The sequence below is a fragment of the Pezoporus flaviventris genome, unplaced genomic scaffold, assembly GCF_033815535.1.
Source record: "Pezoporus flaviventris isolate CSIRO_AGI_PZ_B2104156 unplaced genomic scaffold, CSIRO_AGI_Pfla_v1 ptg000036l, whole genome shotgun sequence".
Taxonomy (NCBI): Eukaryota; Metazoa; Chordata; class Aves; order Psittaciformes; family Psittacidae; genus Pezoporus; species Pezoporus flaviventris.
The window spans coordinates 32,240,426-32,261,716 of NW_026892584.1; the positions used below are offsets into that span (position 1 = coordinate 32,240,426).

Here is a 21,291-nt window from a genome sequence, read left to right on the forward strand (position 1 = left end):
CTCCTTATCTCTCCCAGACAAATGTAACACTAAGTACATGTAAAGATGATTTTACAGAAAAAAATAATTAAGACTGCCAAAATGATCACTAATACGTGAAGCACAAGAACTAAGGCCATATCCAAACCGGACTCTGTATACCTATTGGGAATATCTACAATTGCAAGGGAAAGCAGAAGCTGACCATCAACGGTTAGGGGTTAGCTAGACATTTCAGCTAACATGAAATAGTCAACTATTGAAAAGTTTTCTGAAGTATTTGGTAGAGTCTACACAAAGTCCTGGGGTAGATAAACCACAGGTTTCATCCAGCATGAATGTTTGTGTGACTTACTGGGAGCTCCGCATGAGGCAGGAATATGGAAGAAAAACTGTTTTAAAATACAACTCTCTTGAGTTTGCTATGATTATGAACTACATTCAGACTATTTTCCTAGCATGTAAGGAAGAGTAGCAAATAACTTGAAAAACTGCATTCACCCTGTGATTAATAATAATTTCTAGCTGGTGAGGGGAACATTCCTCCAGCTGGGACAATACGTGTTCTTTTTTGAGGTGTCTGGCTATGGTGGTGAAAGCTGTACCCCTGGCCAAGCAGTGAGATAAAGTTTCACATAAAAGGTACACACAAAGGGATGTCTAACAAACATGTGCTTGACAAAACTTAAATATGAGCCTATCGCTTCTTCAAAAGTTAAAGTCCAACACATCAGCATTCAGCAGTGATGGGATCAAATGCTGCTTCTCAAAAGTTTGGTTTTGTGGTTCATTTCTAAGGCACTATTTTGAAAGGTACAGAGAATTTTTTCAGTGTAAGGCGCTGGGAATGCCCTAGGCTCTCGATTTGTCATTCACTCTTCTGAAATATGAGCAGTTTGCCTTAAATCACTCCTTGGCATCCATTATTCTTTGGCTCCCTGACAAGTTAGAAGAAAAAGGCTTAAATAATTAGGGCACCTTTCACTGGCAGGGCAAAACGTTTGCTTGGCTGCAACGCATCGCTTGAAGAGACGCGTTGGGGCCCAGCCCAAGGGGTGAGGGTGTACTCGCAGCTCCCCGCACCTTCTCCGCGCTGCCAAACCTGGGGCTGAGGCTGCAAGAGCGGGCACCCCTCACGGCAGGGGCGCGGGGCGTAGGCCTCCCCATCCGCCACCGCCCGCCGCCGTGGCCATGGCAACGCGGAAGGCGGCCGAGCTAGGCCGCGGCTGGCCAGGCGCAGCGCCTCGCCCCGCCCCGCCCCGCCCCGCCCGCCCGCCAGCGGCGGGGGCCCAGCCGCTTGTTGCTGGTGGCCGGAGCGCCGGTCTGTGCAGCGCCTTTGACCCTGTCGGGAGCATGGGGCTGAGGATGGAGAGCGGTAGCGGGCGGAGCCAAGGTGCGAGGGGCTTGGTGGCGGCTCGGTGGTTGGGTGGGGAGAGCGAGAGCCGGCAGGGCCCGGCTGTCGCCTTGACTTCCCCGTAGCTACCCGGCGCAGGGGTGCCTGGCGAGCCCGTCTCCCCTCCGGGGTTGAGGGCAGGCGGTGCCCCCCCACTTCCGCGCCGGCGTGCGGCGGCGGGCATGGCGGAGGCGGCTCAGCCGCTGCGCGGAGGGCAGGTACAGCGCCGCCCTGGGACTGCGAGGACCGGTCGAGGCGCCGGGGTTCTTGCAGCCGGCGCAGAGGAGGCTCGGAGCTCGCTCCGCTCGGACTCGGCTGCCCTCAGCTGCGCCGCCCTGTTTGTTACGCGTGGGGAGCTGTGCCCAGGCCGGGCTGCGAGGCAGCGCGGCTGAGGTGGTGGAAACGGCCGAGTGCAAGCGCTTGCCCTCAGTGGGCGAGGTTTGGCAGCTGGAGTTGTGAAAGGTCACACATAAACCCCCTAAAAGGTTATAATCCTCCGAGAAATGCGGCCTTCAACTGTCCAGGTTACAGCCATCGTCGCAAGTGTGCATATGTATCTGAACAGATGTAACATTATCGCTGCTACGGTGAATGTTCCAGGCTGCCGCTGTCAGCGCTTCCTTTTTGAGGCCTTCTGTGCTTCTGGGAGTCAATTTATTTCTTCTCCAAAGATGCTATTCGGAATTATAGTGGATTTTACACTGTAGAGCATCCCTTACATGGCATTTAGATGTAGATCCAAGTGTTCTGGTTTGGTGGGATTTTAAGGCAAGTGTACTTAAAGACTCAAAAGTTTTGAAGCTTTCATAAAGTGATTCCTTACCCAGATTTAACCATCTGTGGGCTACTGTTGTTCTCTGTTCCTATGAATAATCTTAGGGGCATTTGTCATTCATGATAAAAACAGGCATAAACACACAAAAATGTTTGCCTGAGCCAACTCTGGTGCTTGGAAAATGCCTCAAATATTTTTAGATCTGGATGGGATTACATGCAGAATGTAAATGATAGTAATTACTCAGTGCTGCACTGTAATGTCAAAATCATAGGTAGCTGCCTAAGGTCAGATCCTTTGAGATAACGTTACGCTTTCATGTTGCATCTTGATATCAGTGCCAGTCTTTGTTGATAGTGATGGATGTCACTACAGCAGATATCAAAGTGGAGTTTGAGCATGAATTCTGATACTACACATAAATACGAAATTCAGAACAAAAATCAGTATCTCGTGCATGCAGTTTTTATGTCCTATAGAGTGTGAAGGCAATTTTATTACAAATTTATCCTTTTTCTGATTAGTCTTCCTTTAATTCTCAAAATATTTTGATAGTTGGAAAACATGCTGTCTGTTGACCATAAAATGAGAATATGTAGGATGCAAGATTTAAATTTCATCCAGGTTGCAGCAAGCTTTGCATGAATGACTCCTGTTAACAAAAAAGTAAAAAAATAATTCAAAAGTAGGAAAGAATAAATGTGTGTGTCTCTACTTGGGAAGCAATTGCTTGTCTGCATAGGAGGTTATCATGGAGTCAGAAGTAGGTGAATGGACAGCCCAGTATCTAGTTTCACAGACATACAGGAACAACCCTTACAGACAACAGGGATTAGCCCAGGCAGAGATACTAATTCCTTACAATGAGCTAACCTAGAAATCTGGGTACCTGAGCAAACTTGGTAGAACAGCCACTGGATTGCTTGCAGACAGTTTATGAAAGAGGCAAAACACATAATGTTTGTGGTTTCTCTATAGGACAGTTGTATCTACGTGCTCTGTATCCAGAATGTTAATACAGATGAGGTGGGAATTGATGTACTGGTATACTCTTAAAAGTTTCTTATTCAGACCTGGCCTCATCATTGTAAAGAAAGAAGCAAGATTTTATGCTTGTTTTGTATCAGGGTTTCTCTTTTGTCTAGTCTAAAGAATACGTAACAAAAATAATTATTTTTTTGCATATATACATATATATTGCACCTATATATATATACATACATAGCTGTACTGGTTTCAGGTGTAACAGTTATTTTACTTTAGTAGTAGCTGGTGCAGTGCTGTGTTTTGGTTTTAGTCTAGGAACAATGTTGACAGTATAGGATTTGCATCTAGGTCTTCTCGAAGTTCAAATAAGGCTGAGACTTTTTTCCTCAATAAAAATATTAAAGAATTAGACCCTAATTCCAGGTATAAACCTTCAAGTTATTTACTGCAGCAGTTTCAGGAACTGGTTCATATAGTCACAGATTTATAGTGTGACCTCAAATAATCTGAATAATGACATTCTAAACCAGTTTGTTGTTTCAGTCCAGTCTTCTGCATTGGGCTATTTAATTCCCACAGCCGCTGATTGCCACATACCTGAACAGCAATGAAATCATATACTTACTGATAATCAATGACACACACTTGTGTTGCTTTTCTCTTAGAATGATGGGGAAGTCGCCATTATTGGTGCATAGAGGCTGCTGCTAAGTTTAGGCAGTTTGCACAGGCTTCAGAGACTCTAACCCAAAATTTCAATATTCCCGTATTTAAAGACAGCACCATCTTATTTAGACTCTTCCAGCATTGCAGGAAATCTGTGCACTAATTTGACTGTAGCTGGAAGGGTGTTAAAACACATCTGTGACTTCTGAGTTGGTTTTGGTTTTGTTTTGTGTTTTTTTTCCTTTGTATTCCTCCATTTGCCACTTGAACAAACAGTTTTTAAACTCGAGCACTGATTTGGTAATACTAATTTGATTTTTTAGAAGCTGAAGTTGCCTTTGACCAGCAAAGAGGTTGAAAAAGAATCTGTTTCCTCAAAGAAGGATGGACATTTTGAAGTTCTATTTGAAGCATAATAGTACATTTTAATTTATATTGGGAAATGTTAATCACCGACCTTAACTTCTTACCAAATTAAAACCTTGGTTCAGCGAATCCTTAAGCCTATCTTTAATTTGACCATTAGTCTATTGAGTTTTAGTCACTTAACTAATCCCATTTCCATTTAGCAAATAATTTAAATTTGTAATCTGACTTAAGTCCCATTTCACTGAAGATTTCTTGCATGCTTCAAGTGAAATATGTGCTAAAGGAAACAGGATTCAGATCATTAACCCTGCTAGCTATTTTGCTCCAGATTATACCTTGCAACTTTCCCTAAAGCACAGTGGATTGAGGTTTCTCTGCTCTCCACTCTGGGTGAGGCTATCTGTGCATTAGGGTTTTGCTAATGTATTTTCAGTTAGGGTTTTGCTAATGTATTTTCAGTTAGAGATACGAGAGGGTGGAAGTTAATAGTGCAAATGAGGTGTTTGTGGAGCTTCCTTGTAGGCACAGATTATACTAACAAAGGAGGTTTTTTTTTCAATACGCATAGAAGAATCTAAATATAGTGTGCCATTTAGACATGTACATATATTTTGTCTGTTGATTGGTTTGACATTAGGTATTGAAACACCTTCAACATGGATGTTTGTGGGATGACATACTGTTGAGTTTCATGTAGCAGTAGAAGTCACATTTGTCATGTAGGACATGCTTGTGAGCTAGTGTGCTAGTGCCCTTGACTAACAGCACCGTTTCCACAGGAATTGTTACAGCACATGGTAGAGTATGCTCCTGGATTACCTTTTACCATCTTGCACAGGCACAACTATTCAATGAACTCAGGTTAGTAACCTTTTAGGGAAGACATTTCTAAACTGTGATATGAATATTCATAGTTGTACACATATGATTTAAAAGTAACATACGGTCGCTTCTGGAGCACTATCACTCACACACCCTCCTAGAAAATAGGAAACTGCTGGTGCCACTGCTAAATCTAGAGGTGCTGCCCAAGCAAATGGTGATGGGTCTTACTAAAGTTCATTTGCTTCTGTCTGCAGTTTGGATCACAGAATGTGCTGCTGACGCATGCAGCCGCTTCTTTCTGCTTTTGAAGTATGAATAGAGCAATAACTTGCATCCAAAACTTCCCTAACTGGTCATGTGAAACCTGTAGCTGGGAAAACTGTAACAAATATTTTTAAGGCTACTGTACACTAGAGTCCTTAAATTTATCAGAGGAGGCTTTGACTCTTGAACTATAAGATTGGTTGCATGGTTTTAATTTATGCAGAATACTATTAGAATGTTAATTGTAAAGCAGTGAGAGACCTGACTCTTAGGCATTAGGGATGGGTGTAAAGAAGAGATCTGGTGTAATCCAGCATAGTAAGTGTATAAATAGTGCACATCTAATTAATGGCTTAGAAGATTATGGATGGTGCATATGTCAAGGAATGATATATCGTATCATTTTAATCATATTTTGCCTCTGACACAAATGATCCCATGCAAAATTCAGATGGGATATTAGGGATGTTGTTTCAATATTAGGGTATCGTAGTTTCTTGGGGCTTTGTTCGTCAAGTTTTGCTTCAGAAAATTTAGAAAATAATGGCTGTATTTTTCCTCTGGTGGATCCAGCCATTTCTTAACAAATCCTATATGTGATTCTGTTAAAGTTGGCTTCACATCTAAGACTTTATACTCTCAGAATTGATAGGAGTTTTGGTATCACTGGAAACCGATATGAGTCCAAGTGGCTTCTGTTTTGCTTGCATGAACTGGAAAAAAATACAGGTGTGACTACAGAGTGCTCTGTTTTGCCCCACTGTAACTCTCAAATAAAATGGAATACTATCAGCATTCAGTAACCAGCTCAATCTAAAGCCATGTTTGAAGGTCTCTTGTGATTGTGATGCAGAAAAGCAGTGGAAACATGCCACGTTTCAACATGTTTTCCTAAAGAAGGAGTCTGTGGGTGAGTCACTATTCTCTGTTGGCTTTCTCCTCTTTCCATTATTGGAAAGTTGGCATCTATTAGCCAACTTCACCTATTTGTGACTAAGAAGTAGGACTCTTAGTGGCACAAATGTCAGTGGCTGGGTAGGAGAAAACTCAAGGAGTTTATAAACATTTTTTCAGAGAGAGTCATTCTGTTCTGTGTTCGTTCCCAGATAGGCAACTAGAGGATAAGAACTAGTCACCAAGGATAAGTAAGCAGAGAAGCTTAAATTAGATGACCAATCATAACACCTATAGCACCTCTTCAGCCACTGCTGAGCAAGTAGGGGATGTTGAGGATGACTGCAGGTAAGGAAAAGGCAGCAAACTGGGGAAATTGAAAGGAGTTTAGGGGTATAGTAGGAAGATGTAAACCACACTGACGGGAAGGCAGGCCCCTGTCCTGGGTTCAGCAGTAGCAGTCATTTTTTCTCCTTAGTAGTTGGTGCAGCCCTGTGTTTTTGACTTTTGGCCTGGGAATAGCGCTGATAACACCAATGTTTTTAGTTGTTGCTGAGTAATGTTTACTCTGACCAAGGACTTCCTGAGTCTCATGCTCTGCCAGGGAGGAGGGGAAGCCAGGAGGAAGCAGAGACAGGACACCTGACCCAAACTAACCAATGAGGTATTCCATACTGCAGCATGTCATGCCCAGGATGTAGAACTGGGGGCAGTTACCCGGAAGGGCTAGTTCACTGCTGGGTCAGGCTGGGTATCAGTCAGTGGGTGTTACTGTATTCTCTTCCCTTGTTATTTCCTTTTATCATTATTATTATTGGTGGTAGCAGCAGTGATCTGTGTTATACCTTAGTTACTGGACTGTTCTTATCTCAACCTGTGGGAGTTGCATTCTTTTGATTCTCCTCCCCATCCCTCTGGGAGGAGGGGGGGTGGGGGATGAAAGGTGAGGGAGTGAGCTTGGACTGCATGGCTGACTTGCCAACAGGGTTTAAACCACGACAAGGCCTTAGTAGTAGTACCACTAATGAAGCGTCCTCTTACTCTTTTTTTCCCTTTTTTTAAGTATATAATCCTGTTAATAGAAAAATAGTTGAAAATATAAAAGTTTCTTATTTAAACAAATTCACTTTAAATCCAGCATGGATTTTTGTGACCGGGTTAATCTCTTAATGTACTTTGAGATAGCAGCATTTACTGTGTCTATTTCTGTTGAATTCATATGCACAACCATTTCTGTAGCATAAAGAGTTAATGGTTACTTTGCTTTAAAACTTACCATAGTACCAAAGAGAGGAAGTTATATTTCAGGTCCTAATTTCATTCTTTTAATTATGACCTTTTCAGATATGTTAAATTAGATGTTTGAAGGAAGTTCCATCACTACTAAGTCATTTAGGATTTCACGGAGATTATTTAAACCACTTCAGTTTGTTCCTCAGCATGTGTACAGCATTAATGCTGTAGAGTATTATTAGTGTGTACAGAGTTAGAAGAGTAAACTTGTGGGTTGAGTGTCATCAACCTCAGGAAGATCAAATCCCCACATCTCATGCTAATAATGCAGTTCTTGTCCATTAGAGACAGTGGAGCTTCCTGTATTTCCATCTGAGAGGAGGTCGCTGTGCAACCAGGAATGCAAGAGTCGTGGAGCCACCAAAAAACCTTTGCACAAAAGGGTTGATGCCTTGGTGCAGTGATGAACATATTCTTCTGGAACAGCTGGGGAGACCTGAGGTCTGGATCCGCCTAGGGCTGAGAGTTGTTTGACCCCAAGCTAAGGTTTAGGAGCTGCTCTTTGGAAAATACGGTGTTCATACTTCTCTACACAGTTAAGTGGATGTTTGTGGCTTGCAGTGCTGGATTTATGTGCCTGTATCTAATATCCTAATTAAGGTCTCTGTGGTTTTTTGTGGATTATCTTTTAAGTAACAAGTTTTTGTGGGTAAGGATAGGCTGATTGTTTTATTTTCAGTATTTTTTATTTGCCATGTCTGAAGTACAGGTTTGTTACAGAAATAGTAAGTCTAATACTTGTGTTTAAAATCCTTCCTATGAGAAGGTTTTAATGAAAGACTGGGCTTCTTTCCAGTACAGATTTATGTTTCAAATCTGAAATGGTTTTGTAGAATAATAATAAATAATAAATCCTGCATAGCCACTAACAACCAGGAAACAAAGTAACAATAGAAACCACCAATTTCCTCATTTTTAAGGCTGTAAAATAAGAAATAAAGATAGGATGCATTTTAAATGAAAATGAAAAAAAATAATTTAAACAAAAGACTTTAAAAATCTCTTTGGAATAATATAATTATTACTTACCTTAGGTACCAGGTGGAAAGAATTATAGAGAATGGGTTTGGTTGTGCAGTGTCACACACTTGCAGGGGAAGCTTACAAGCAAATAGCAGTATTAATAAGGAACTAAAAGATCTAATTAATTTTTAGAAATACTTAATTTGCTTGCCCTGTGTACTTTAGATCTCTCACACAGTGTGAGAATCATGATTTTATATTCATTGTGGACAGTCCACTTACACCTATGAGGAAATGTGCGCTTACATCACATAGTTATATGGATAGTATATCAAAGACAGGAGTCCATTATATATCTGAGTTTCTGAGGCTTAAATCTCAAAGAATGGTTTCTTTAAAGAAATTAAATTATCTTGAAGAGTTTCCAGTCCGGTTCTGGTAATATATTTACATAAACCTTCATTTTGTGATGGGAATTTTTATTCTAAGACATAGAAAGTGTGCATTTTAATTAGAAAAACCTGATTATTGCAAAAGCTGCTGTAGCACTGTGTGTACTTCAATCTGTTCTGCAAAGTCCAGTTGAGACAAGTGCTCCTATTCCCAAATAATTTATTACTTAAGAGCCCTCAAAATCGGTAGAAAATTTTTCACCAAAAAAAATTCTCACTTGCAGTCACGGTTTTGAAAAAAGGCAAAGTAACCAAAAGGCACACTGCTTTCGCTGTGCTCAGAGTCTTAAATCAATACAGCTTCCATCAATGGATCACTAACCCCCACTTGCAGCCTAATAAAGATTAATTGTAATGGACAAAACCAGTAGACTAGTTTTTGACGGAGTTTATCAGTGTGCCATCTGCTGGTGATGCAAAGTGAGTGACCATTTCAAAATCTTGTTTTTTCTATAGTGCTGAACAGACACATCTCCAGCTGGAGACAGTAAAAGCAACAGGTTTCTCAGCATCTTTGATCACCTTTAACTCAGGGCAAAGTCATTTAGATTACCTGAAGAGAATCAACTGTAGTTATAACAATCTCTCTACTTTTTTAAGATGCCCGCACTTACCTTTTTATGCTTCTTTCACGTAAAAAGGAGATAGAGGGGGCATTGTAAGCATTTAGCCAAGTGTCATATGTGTCTCCTTCTGGAATTATAACCTAGCTCTGACATATAGAAAATACTGGAGCATTTAGATGTGAGTGAAACCCCTCTGATTCTCAGGTGTCTGCTATAATCTAGATTTCCGGCATATATGTGAGGGTTTTTTTTTATCATTAGGACAAACATCTGCTGAAATTTTATAATCTAACATTCAAGCCCTCCCAGAGATTTACATTCTTTAAACACATTGTAACTTTAGGAGCTCATGGGTTTCAGGGTGGATATCCAGCTAGACGGTGAATACCACTTGTATGTAATAGTGTATGGCAGAGAAAGATAATACCTAAACAATAAAGAACGCCTTTATTGGCAAAGGTTTATAGTCATTATGGAGACAGTCATTCTAAATCTAATAAATTTTTGCTGTATGTTTGGAAATTTATTATTTTTAAAAATAATTTAGGATTGTTTGCTCATGTATCTGTTTAAATCACAAATAGAGATTAGAAAGAATTGAATCACAGGGAGAATTTAAAATGAGCCATTTGAAATTGATACAGATGAGCAGGAATGTTGTCATTTGGCTTTAAAGAAAACAGTATAAAGATAGAACAGTTGCAGGATAGGGTTGAAATAATATGCAATAGCATTTTCTCTCCCCCCCCCCCCTTTTTTTTTAAAAACGTTTTCTTGCCCCTTTCCTACTGCTGATCTGGCAACTTCACAGGAAAGTGGAGAGGGAGCACTATTTTTGAAGGCACTGCTTCTAATACTGTAAAGCCACAGAAGCCCATACTGTATAAAGGCCACATACTAATTAAAAATTGCCCTGGTATTTGTTGTGCTTTGTAAGAACAAGGATTGAGTTTATTGATGCAGATTTAGCATCATTTCACAGCAGGGTCCCAAGAAAATACTCTGCAAATTTCCACATATGCTAATGACTTTCATTTTACTTACTTTGTTTAATGCTTTTTGTCGCTTCCCAAACTATTTCCAGTTACTTGAAATTTAGTACAGTATGTCTTTTTATATATCTAAGGCCCTTTGGGGAAATTATATTAAAATATTGTTAATGATTTGTTTTGCTGCAATCTACTAATTAATAGTCAGACACCAGGTTAACCATCTTGTGTGACACACTGTTGCACTTAAAATAGAGCAGTAGTACTCCAGCAGTCTTTATAAAACAGTTGGAAATGGAAAAAAGCTCCTGGAAACCCAGGTGCTGGACATGCAGGATGTAAGAAGCCATGACATGTGGGATTAAGGGGCTTTTAACATGTGGCATGGCTTTCATCACGGCTTCTGCAACCCCCAGGGAGTTTCTAATTATATCTGCCTTTGTCAACCCAACTGAAGGCCACATAGAAGAGATGCCCACTCATCTTGGGTAGTCCTGTATGCTGCTTCATCTGGTGAAGAGTGGAAAGCTGGAGGTAACCAGTAAATGTACAGCAGTGGAGTTAGTGCCCCAGAGCTGTAAGTGCCTCCAGGTGCTAGGAAACAGCTGGCAGTTGCAGACATTTGAACTGACAGATGAGAAGTGGGGTGGGAATGGGAAGACCATATGGGCCTTGATAATAATAACAAATCTGTAGAAATTGGTTGTGGGGTTTTAGACTTGTTGTTAAGTAAATGTGGTATGTGTTTCTTTGTTAAAGAAACCTTGTTTGTTTTGCTTTGCATTTTGGGTGTGTTGGGTTCCTTGAATGTTTTGTAATAATAGTGTATCTCCTGTTCAGATTTGTTCTAAATGTGTTGCAGCTACTTAATTAGTTCAGGTGCAGATCTTTCAATCACAGGTTGCATAGCAGACAGTGAGTGTGCATTGGCAGTACAGTATTGTTTCTGAGAAGGAGTTGCAAAGCTTTTCATTCAAGTTCCGTCATTTTTCATAACAACTTGTTTTGTCAGCATCTGCACTTGCCTGTAGAGTTCCCAGTCTATCAAACTGCCCCAAGATCGAACGGCAAACCAGATTTTTTAAATTGTATATTCTCATTGATAGGATGAATTTTTACATGAACATAATTCTCTTCAATCTATTAAATTTACATTTTAGTATAATGCTTACCACACTCATTGTCTACGTACAGAATATTTTTTTCACATTAATCATTTGACATAATGATAAAATTTGATCAATAGAACTTTGAAACAAATTGAAGGATAGTGTAAGTAAGAAACTGTGGCCATGTCTCTGTGCAGTTGAACAACCAATGTAAAGTTCAGACTGAAATGATGTGTAACTCGCTGAACCAGTGAAAGCACTACTATTGTACCTTGGTGGTTAGATTAAATTACTTAACTGCATTGTTGTATTTGAGTAATATCTTCACGTTTAAATAAGCTCTTTTTCCTTTATGAAAAAGAGCCAATACAGCTGTTCATGAGCTCTTTGGAGAAAGACTCTACTTTTTTTTGTCTGTAAAAATACACGTTCGTTCTCCTTCTGACTTTTGGTTCTTGTTTGACACTTCGTTAAAGCCAGTGAATATCGACCTCTTACCATTCCTAGATGTGGTCCAGCAAGTCCATTTAAAGGACAACTAAGTACTAAAAGTAATGGTAAGTAACTTGTGCTTTCATCAGAAGGTTGGTTCCTTTATGTGAATTCATTGATTTTATGATTAAAATGTTTTTATAATTAAAACTTTTGCATTGATCTTAATTGGTGATGTTAAATAGTACTTACATTTAGTAATCATTACTGAAAATACGTTTGAGGAGTAATTTTTGCCTTGACTGTATTGCTAGCTACAAATAGCAAGATAAGCAAATATGTAACAATATCACATCTGTATTAGCTGGAGTATGTGTATGGTTGCTGCATTAAAGAACCTTTGAGGTTAAACATTTACAGTGAGAGTAGTTTACGTGGACCAATTTCTGTGCCATACTGCCACCCTAAGCACCTTTTGCAAAAGAGCATAGAACGGAGAAACAGGAAATTTCCATGCTGATGTTTTTATAGTTCAATTTCAGCCACTTCTGTAGCTATTTATTGAGCTAATGTCTGACTGGGGGTGGGGAGCGGAAGCAGACAGGATTATTTCATATGATGGCAACTGGTAAAGAAAAATGACTACAGTTGAGCAAAGAATTTAAGCACACAGTAATTTAACTTTGTGACTTTGAATTGCAGTTAATAACTGTTTAAGATTTTAGTACTCTTGTGCCTGCTTTTATAACATTCAAATACATTTAATCTTACAGCTTTCTGCATCGACTCCTCTCAAAGTCTGACTAATCAATACCTGATCAGAGACCACATGATGTTTCATTATAACAAAATCCTTTCCGCCAAAGGTAAAAACGTGCATTGTGAATGAACCTTCTACTCAAAGATTTAGCTTATTCTCCCAGAATGAGCTTGTATTAAGAGGGAATGAATTGATCTGTAGGAAGTGTAACTTTCTTTCTGTTTCTTACTCAAAGTGATGTCAGCAAGGAGATATGGCGGCTACTTAGTAGTTTAGTAATTAGAATTGAGATTGAAGTTTTGTAGTTTGGAAGTTTGTTATGGAAGATACTACTTAATTTTAGGGCATTTTGTGCTGTATTTGCTTCATTCTGCTTCTGATGAAATAATGAATTATGAAATAATATGCCAAACTGAAAATCATGGAGATAGTGACAACAGCAGACATACAGAATTTATTTTAGAAATGAAGACAGAACATTTCTAGTTAAACTTGGACAATTATGTGTCTTTTTACTGTTTTTTTTTGTTTAAAAAATGTTCATTAACTTTTTTGTAGATACTGCAGTCAATGTTATTGTTGAGTTTTAAGGCTTTTGAAAATTGCCCTCTGTGTTTACACATGAGAAAATCATGTTGCTACTCTGTTTTTTTAAGCATTAAAAGTGTATGGGGTTTTTGTCACGTTTTTTAATGCTAGAAAGTACTTGTGTTTACCAAAAGACAAATATGAAATCTGGAGCCTATTAAACTTGTACATGTTTGTATGTTTCTTAATTATGGTGAGATCCTGAACAAAAATTTTTCAGATTTAGAAATGTGTGATTACTCCACTATGAACTGACAATATCTTCTTGTCAACGCTACAATTGAAACTAAACTGCATTACAGCCAAAGGTTTTTTTTTTAAGGTCATGTAAGGAGTCTGAAATACTATGTTTAAAAAGTTAATATCATGCACAAAGTTCAGAAGATCTGTAAATAGTTGTTAATTTTGTTTACAGTTCACAGACTATTTTCATTCTTCATGGCATAAACTTCTTGTAGGGCTCCCAGTCCTACAATGCTACAACTTTTGGCAGGATGTCCTGAGTATTTAAGTTAAATGCCTTCTTTCAAGACAGGTACACTGGGGCTTCAGATTCTGCCAGAGTCCATGCTCAAAAGTATACTGTAATCTCTCTGCTATGTAGCATCCTTAGTATCCTCAGATGTGCAATTAAATGCCATCATCACAAAATTTGTAAGGAATCATCATTTAAATTATGATTCTTTCTTTGAATATTTATTTACTTTAACATCCTTATCTCAAAAATTCTCTGACTGTATTAATATCAACCTAACACTTTAAATACACAGTAAATAGCATGTTTTAAAATAGAGAAAATTTGCTGCATTCTAACTAATTAGTCTTTGTTCTGTGTTGATTAATGGCTACCTTTTTCTAGCCTTCACAAATACTAAGTAAATTTTGACTCACTCCCATTTGTTTTTTTTCTTATTTTCAGCAGCTGTAGACTGTTCAGTGCCCAAAAGTAGGCTGTCCAGCATCAAATGTAAGTATTTGTGCTACATTAATTCTGCAAAGGCTTCTGTAACACTAACTTAATAGAATAAAAGAGACGGAGGAATAGAAGCATAACAATAAAATATAACCCTTAATAAATATATACTTATATATAGTATATAGTCTGTATTAATTTATAAATATATATACAGCATTCATATATCTGCTTGTTTCTTCAGCTTTTTGCATCCTGCTCCAGGTATTTGTAAGAACTGTGATGAATGTAATGCTGGTGAGATGGACCTAGTCTGTCAGTGATGTCGGTGATCATGGTTAATTTTGCTAAGGATCCATGTGCAGCTAATGGAGCATATAAGGGGAATGTAATCATTTTCTCTTTTCTTGTGATGTAAGACTGAACTTTGAAGAAGAGAGCTTACAAGTGCAAGGTCAGGAGAAATTTTGGGAATGTTGGCTTCTGGGAGCTAGGACTGAAACTTCTTGCTCCATTTCGCAGTTACAAGCTCCAGAGCCTGGACTAAACTGCAGTTACTTTTTCTGCAAGTTGTCTCATTTCTTAACACTGTTTAAAAATATCAGTACTGTAGCCTTACTTCATAGACCAATACTTTCAGATCACTGTTTTATGGAATACTAAACGAAGTGTATTAGTCAAAGGAGTAAATAGCAGCTGTTTGTTAACATAACAAATGTATATTTCTGTGATCTATTGGTCCTTTTCTCTAATGCAGTATTTAGTTACAACTGCTGAATTACTGGAGAAAAATCAGCTATTCTCTTAGGATGGGAAGATAAACCTTCTGAGTACAGAATTCTTTGTTGTTAGTCTCAAATCCAGGCAAGCCAGAGTTATACTGCTTTGTAAAATTATCTGAGTAACTAGAGCTTATGCAGGAAATCAGTCATCCTTTTAGTGAAATACTAAATTTCATCAGAATTCTTTTGCAGTACTTCCACATAATGTTTCGAGTCTGATTTAAAGAAGCTGCACTAATATTAAAGATACAGTGTGTGGGCTTGCCTTCTGCTTTCAAAAGGTGCAGTGCAAGTAGCAACAGTGTTGCAGGGACGTCTAGAATCTGCAGATTGCAGTAGGAATTCAGGTCACCTGTTCTTCAGAGTCATCTGGAAAAAGCCTTCTTTCTCATGCTCCAGCTCTACCAAGATTTGCTTTGAAACCCGCATGAAAATACAGGGTTGGTGTAAGAAAAATATTTACATTTGTGTCTTTGTGTAATAAAAACCTCATGTAGCTGTTCTTTCTGCATCTGCTAGAATCTTTATTTCCCTAATTAAGTATTCTTCTGTACCTTTTGAGGTATTGGGTCTTTCTCAATGCTAACAAATGCCCATTTATTTTTGAGTCTGCTGTCTTTACAGATAAAATGCTTCTGAGCTGATAGCTTGGGTGTTTCATACCTGAGTGAATTTCCCTGAATAATGAGTTCATTTTGGGAGGCAGCAACAGTGCCTTAACCTTAACAGATAATTATCATGACACTAGCAGGTGCACTCTGAAGTGAGGAAATTTCCATTTCGGGTAGCAAGGCTCTGTGCAATTCTTTTCTTTCAGTTCATTTTACTTAGACCGATATCTGACTATGTAACTCTGTCCTGCTCACAGACAGAACATTAATCTCCTATACAGGGTGTGACGGAAACATTTCACCTTTGTTGCTGCTTTTGTTTTAACCATCTGTTTGATAAAATTGGTACAATAAATCCTCACTAAATTGTTCTTTCACGTCTTTTCATGCAGGGCTAGAAAATGCTGCTATGTTTTATCTTACTAGAACATGCATGCAATCGCCACAGCCCTTAATGTCTCCTGTTCACAAAGGAAAAAACTTAGTCAATAGCACAGGATTCATTTGGAAGAAATGTTGGACTTATTTCTTAGTCTCCAGAGCTGAGTATCCAGTCTGGTTAGAGTTTTTTATCCTTAGGTTTAGCTCAGTTCTAACATATAACGTTCGCTTGATGTTCTGCACTGAGAAGAATTGTGCAATTATAATGTGACAGTGAATTTGCCATCTTTAAAAATCTGTTTAACAAAGCAATGAATAATGTTGTATTTTTTTCCACATAAAAGTGGCTTCTTAAGACAGAATTTTGTCTCTGTCCTGGTTTTCAGGTTTATTTTGTAAGGTGCTTCATGTTCTCTAATAAAAGTGAGAGTGCCAAGTGAAAGAAAAAAAGTAAAGTCATAAAGCAAACTTATGTAAACAATATGTTTTTATTAGAATATTTCTTAATGTGGTGTTTTTACTTTGCAGTGCTGAAAAATGTTCCCAACTACATTCCATCTTAAATTATATACATAAAGTGCTGCAAACACTTCTTTTTCTCGCAGTAGAAAATTTCCATTTTTTTTTATCTGCAAGAGTGAGAGAAATGTCTTGACATCTGATTTCACTGGAGTTCAGCACTTGCCCCCGACACAAAGCTAGAATTTATACAGGTTGATTACTGGTTCTGTTTACCATTTCAGAAGAGGGTGTACCTGATAGAGATAAGAAACACTGGTTCATAGATTTCCTGTTTAGTGTTGTCTCTTCAACAGCTCAGTCTATATGCATTGTCATTTCTCCTAATGTTTCAGGGACTGAAACAGGGGTTCTGTCACATACCTGCTTTCATGGAATCACAGACATTTTGGTTGTAAGGGACTATCGGGTCATTTAGACCTCCCTGAGCTTCCTGTTCAAGATAAGACTTCTGCCAGCGCTAGATCAGTCAGCCAAGTCTTGGCTGAGAGAGATTCTGCAGCCTGAATAACCCGTTCCAGTATCACAATATCTGCATAGCTGAAAGATTTTTTCCAGATGTCCAATTCAAAAGCTGTCAGGATTAGAACTAGAAAGCTTTTATCATGGTAATTCCAGTTTTAAAAGGCAAATTTTGGATGGTGGAATATAAGGGGTTTAGATGCCATAGTTGAAATTGTTGTTTCATGATGGTCAATGGCAGAAGTGTCTCAACTGCAGCAGGTCCAGGATTTTCATATATGTATTTGTACCAGATACTTAAGATTTTTCTTTCCTCATAAGAATCTTTAACAATTAATATTGATACTCAAATGTGTGCATGTGTCCTGGGTTCAGCAGTAGCAGTCATTTTTCTCCTCCTTGGTAGCTGGTGTAGTGCAGTGTTTTGACTTTCAGCTCGGGAACAGAGCTGATAGCGATGTTTTGGTTTGGCCAAGGACTTTGTGAGCCTCATGCTCTGCCAGGGAGGAGGGGAAGCCAGGAGGAAGCAGAGACAGGACACCTGACCCAAACTGACCAAAGAGGTATTCCATACCACAGCACGTCATGCCCAGGATGTAACTGGGAGTGAGCCGGAAGGGCTGGGAGACTGCAGGGTTGGAGGAGGTATGGGTCGGTGCTTGGTCGGGCTGAGGGGGGTGAGTTATCGGTTGGCTGGTGGTGAGGTGTTGTATTCTCTTCCCTTGTTATTTCCTTTATTGTTATTATCACTGGTGGTAGCAGTAGTGATTTGTGTTATACCTTAGTTACTAAACTGTTCTTATCTCAACCCGTGGGAGTTGCATTCTTTTCGATTCTCCTCTCCGTCCCTCCGGGAGTAGGGGGAGGGCAAGAAGGGGGGAAGTGAGTGAACGAGTTACCTGACTGGGTTTAAACCACAACAGCATGTAACTTATTTTTTTCTGACCTGCTTTCTTCATATGTTTTGTGACCTGAGATCATTTTATAAGCAGATAAGAATGCCACACAGGCTGAAATTTGTGCAGAGTTAGCAAAGGAATAATTCCATAGGGCACATCTACTTTCAAACTCTTCATTATTGGTCTCAAGGTATTTAAGGTTTAAGACTACACAGACATCCCTTGTCTAGTATCTGGACTATTGCAGACTCTAGATGTTTAGAATGAAATTGATAATTCAATTTATTTCATACTTAAAATGAGTAGTTGGATTTTTTCCTGCTGTTCTATGTATTGCTCATCAAGAACTACAGATTTCTGTAATAGCCAACCAGGTGTTACATGTTCAGGTGTTAAGCTCAGTGCAAGGTATCATTTGTAGCGTCTCTAGTGATCCACTGGAGAATAGTTTTTCTTGCTGTGTCTTTTAGGAAACAGATTGCCTGAACCATTGGCTGTCATTTCCACACAATGAGCGTATTGAAAATGTATTGAGAAATAAAGAAAGGAAAAGGATTTTTAGAATATTTTCAAAATTATTTCTGTTTTCTGGCTGGAGGTGGGGCACACGATTTACACAGGCACAGTGTCAGCATCAATATGACTGAATATTGGCAGAATCTCTAGTGTCACTGAGGCTGAAGTGTTTACAGCTTTATTCTTCCAGTAGTTCAGTACCTGTCGTTTGCTCAGCTGAAGCATATTATTACCTTTTTCTCTTTGTATTCGTTGTCTTGTTACTTAATTCATCCCAAATAAGGTTTCTGTTCCCCCTCTATTTCAAAAGAGATTTGGGAAGGGGGGGTAAGTTTTCAGTTTCAAATTCTATGGTTTATTAATACCGTAGAGTTACAAATCAGAATTGCTGCAGATAGTGTTAAAAAAAAAACACCCCCTGAAAATGTGCTTCACGTACTGCTAAAGTAGCAGGTGAATATTTCCCTTTGGGGTTGTTGCCATGAATCAGTCATTAGTGTTTAAGAATTAAACATGATACTGTAGTTGGCAGTGTCTGGCCAACTGAATGTATTCTGTCCTTAAAGTGGATTTAGTTTCCACTGTTCTTTTCCTGGTATCTTAGCTGGCAGCAAAGTAGGCAAGCTGCCATGCCACTGGGCTAGCAGTGAGCGTGTTCTTGTATATTAGATCAGCCTTGCTGACTTAAAATAGTTGTTAAAATGTGAAACTTCTTGAAATGTGAAACTTCTATGTTCAGAATTAGTCCAAGCATGTTGATTGATACCAGTAGCCATTAGAAGTCTATGGTTGTGGAATTTGTGCCAGAAAACTTGACAAAAGCTATGCCAAGTAAGACAGCTGCTGCTACACATGCCTGGTTTCTGACAGTACTAACTTTTCAACCCATATGTTTAGAGGTTTTCCAACAGGGCATACAAGCTGAACCCGGTGATTAGTGTGGTTGGGAATGCAGGACTCTTTGATACTGAGGAAGGAGGTGGGGTGGTGGGGTGGTGGAGAAGAAACAAAAAAATTATTCTGAGAAGTTACCCACCAGAAATCTATTTTAGCATTACGGATCTTGAATACTTGGGGGGAAGAGGGGGAAGGGAAAGGAGGGGTTGAGGGATGGGAGAGACAACAATTCATACTGATTAGTAATGCTGTTTTCCTACTATTGAGGGGGTTAGGTTCAAGTAGAAATATAAAGAACTATATATTCTTGTATAATTATGTATTTAATTTTTCCTCTGATCACATAGTTTACATTATATTTGTCTACCCTTTATGCTATGAAAAGCAAAGATCTATGAAAAGCTGTTTTACATATTTTGTTGTAGCCGCTGTTTTACAGGAACCTTTCACAAAATCTTCCCATCTTTGATTCTTAGCTTTTCTGTTGAGTCTTGTCCTTCCATATGCATTTCTGAAAATTAAAGTTACAAGCAACTGATGAAAGTTCTTAAAGTCAAACACTCAAATTGTTGTAACATGTATGTTTTCAGAGTTCACGTATGTCTTTAGAAAGGTGTTCTAGTATATTTATTAAGCATGAATTTTTTGAGAGCAAGAAAACACACTGTATAAAAAAAATCTTTATAAGCCTGCACTTTTAACTTAGTTCTCTTTTCTTTTTGTAGAAGTTATTTACTTGAAAGTTTTGCTGCAGAAATGTTTTCTTTCTTTTTTATGAGAGGTAATTAATTTTAGAGATGTATTCAGTACATCAGAACCACATTTTTCATAGTCTGTAGTTGCAAATAGATAGTAGATCAACTAGTCTGACACCATGAATTAAGCAGACCAAAAATTTTGTCCAGTTGTCCTAATATGGAACTCAACAACCATACTGAATATGATAAGTAAGTCACATAGACAGGAAAGGCCTGCAGTCTTGAGCTGTAAAGATCAAGAAATAGAGAAAATGTGATTTCCTTCTGCAGTTGTTTCAGAAGTTAATCATTATTATTGAAAACGTGTCTCTGATTTTTAATTAGATTTACCTACTTTAACCGTCTGTCTGCTGGGGAGTGGGGAGTGTTGGTTTTATACCATTTTCCTCTATAACTGAGGAGCATAAAATATATTGGCTGACAAAAGTATCTACAAGATACCTTTTGGATGAGGACCCCATATGTGGATCAGATGTAGATGGAATTGGAATAATCCTATTCTTCCAGCCTCTCCTGAAATTCCTCTGAAGGATTTATGTCTCACTGTTAGGCTTTATTTCCAAGCTTTAACAATGGCCAGATTTTGTCATTAGTAGCTTTGCCAGGCAGGATCACATTCCTGAAGTACATACCGTGATACAGACATTTTCTACTTGATATAAGCAAGGCTGTAGAACCAAACCCTTAATAAATCCTTTGTCAGCTTTTATAGTGGTGATTCCTCCCTGATTTGATGAAGCAGTGCTGCTGGTAATGCATGTGAAGAACTGCAGAATTGTCTCTTAGAGTTACGAGAATTAAAATTTCTGCGTTAAGAAATTTAGATTTAGACTTACGAGAAACCCAAATTTCACACCCAATGGCAAATTCAATTTGCATTTGGTGAGATTTCACCGCAGATGCTTAAATGATGGGAGATTTATATAGCGCTAGGAAGCTGATAGTAAAAATTCTTACAAAAGGAAGAGCTTGCTTGCAGAAGTAATACCACCGGTACACTGAACATTTTAATTGTGTATGCAGGCACTTCAAGCTGAGCAGAAATGAGGTTAATGTTTGCATTGTTTATCTAAGAGAATTCATAAGGGAAATAATAACCATAAGTGTGTTTTTGCAAAAATAGCTGATATAATAACACAATGGAGAAATGCTTGGTGTTGGACAATTCTGAGATACATTGTTCTGCGAGCTGAACTCAATTTAAGTCTAACTTAGTATTTCATTGTCTGACATTGATTATTTACATCAA

General features: G+C 38.6%; 2 protein-coding genes across 6 annotated transcripts in view; one reads left to right on the forward strand and one right to left on the reverse strand.

Moving 5' to 3' along the window:
• KCNK10 (potassium two pore domain channel subfamily K member 10) overlaps nt 1-1,151 on the reverse strand; it is an 85,521-nt gene extending 84,370 nt beyond the window's left edge. The window contains exon 1 of one of the 2 annotated variants that reach the window (XM_061463765.1): nt 1,063-1,151. The gene's annotated coding sequence lies outside the window, so the exon portion shown is untranslated. Of the gene's footprint in view, nt 1-957 lie in introns of both variants that reach the window. The other variant, XM_061463764.1, reaches the window with a different exon arrangement.
• A 168-nt stretch (nt 1,152-1,319) lies between these two features.
• Nucleotides 1,320-21,291, forward strand: part of SPATA7 (spermatogenesis associated 7) — a 41,210-nt gene continuing 21,238 nt past the window's right edge. Inside the window, exons 1-5 of one of the 4 annotated variants that reach the window (XM_061463769.1) lie at nt 1,320-1,372; nt 6,365-6,500; nt 12,001-12,081; nt 12,730-12,822; nt 14,224-14,271. In XM_061463769.1, coding sequence (XP_061319753.1) covers nt 6,482-6,500; nt 12,001-12,081; nt 12,730-12,822; nt 14,224-14,271 — 241 coding nt within the window. In that variant the 5' untranslated portion in view covers nt 1,320-1,372; nt 6,365-6,481. Of the gene's footprint in view, nt 1,373-6,364; nt 6,501-10,240; nt 10,957-12,000; nt 12,082-12,729; nt 12,823-14,223; nt 14,272-21,291 lie in introns of those variants that run through there. The other 3 variants (XM_061463767.1, XM_061463768.1, XM_061463766.1) reach the window with 3 other exon arrangements.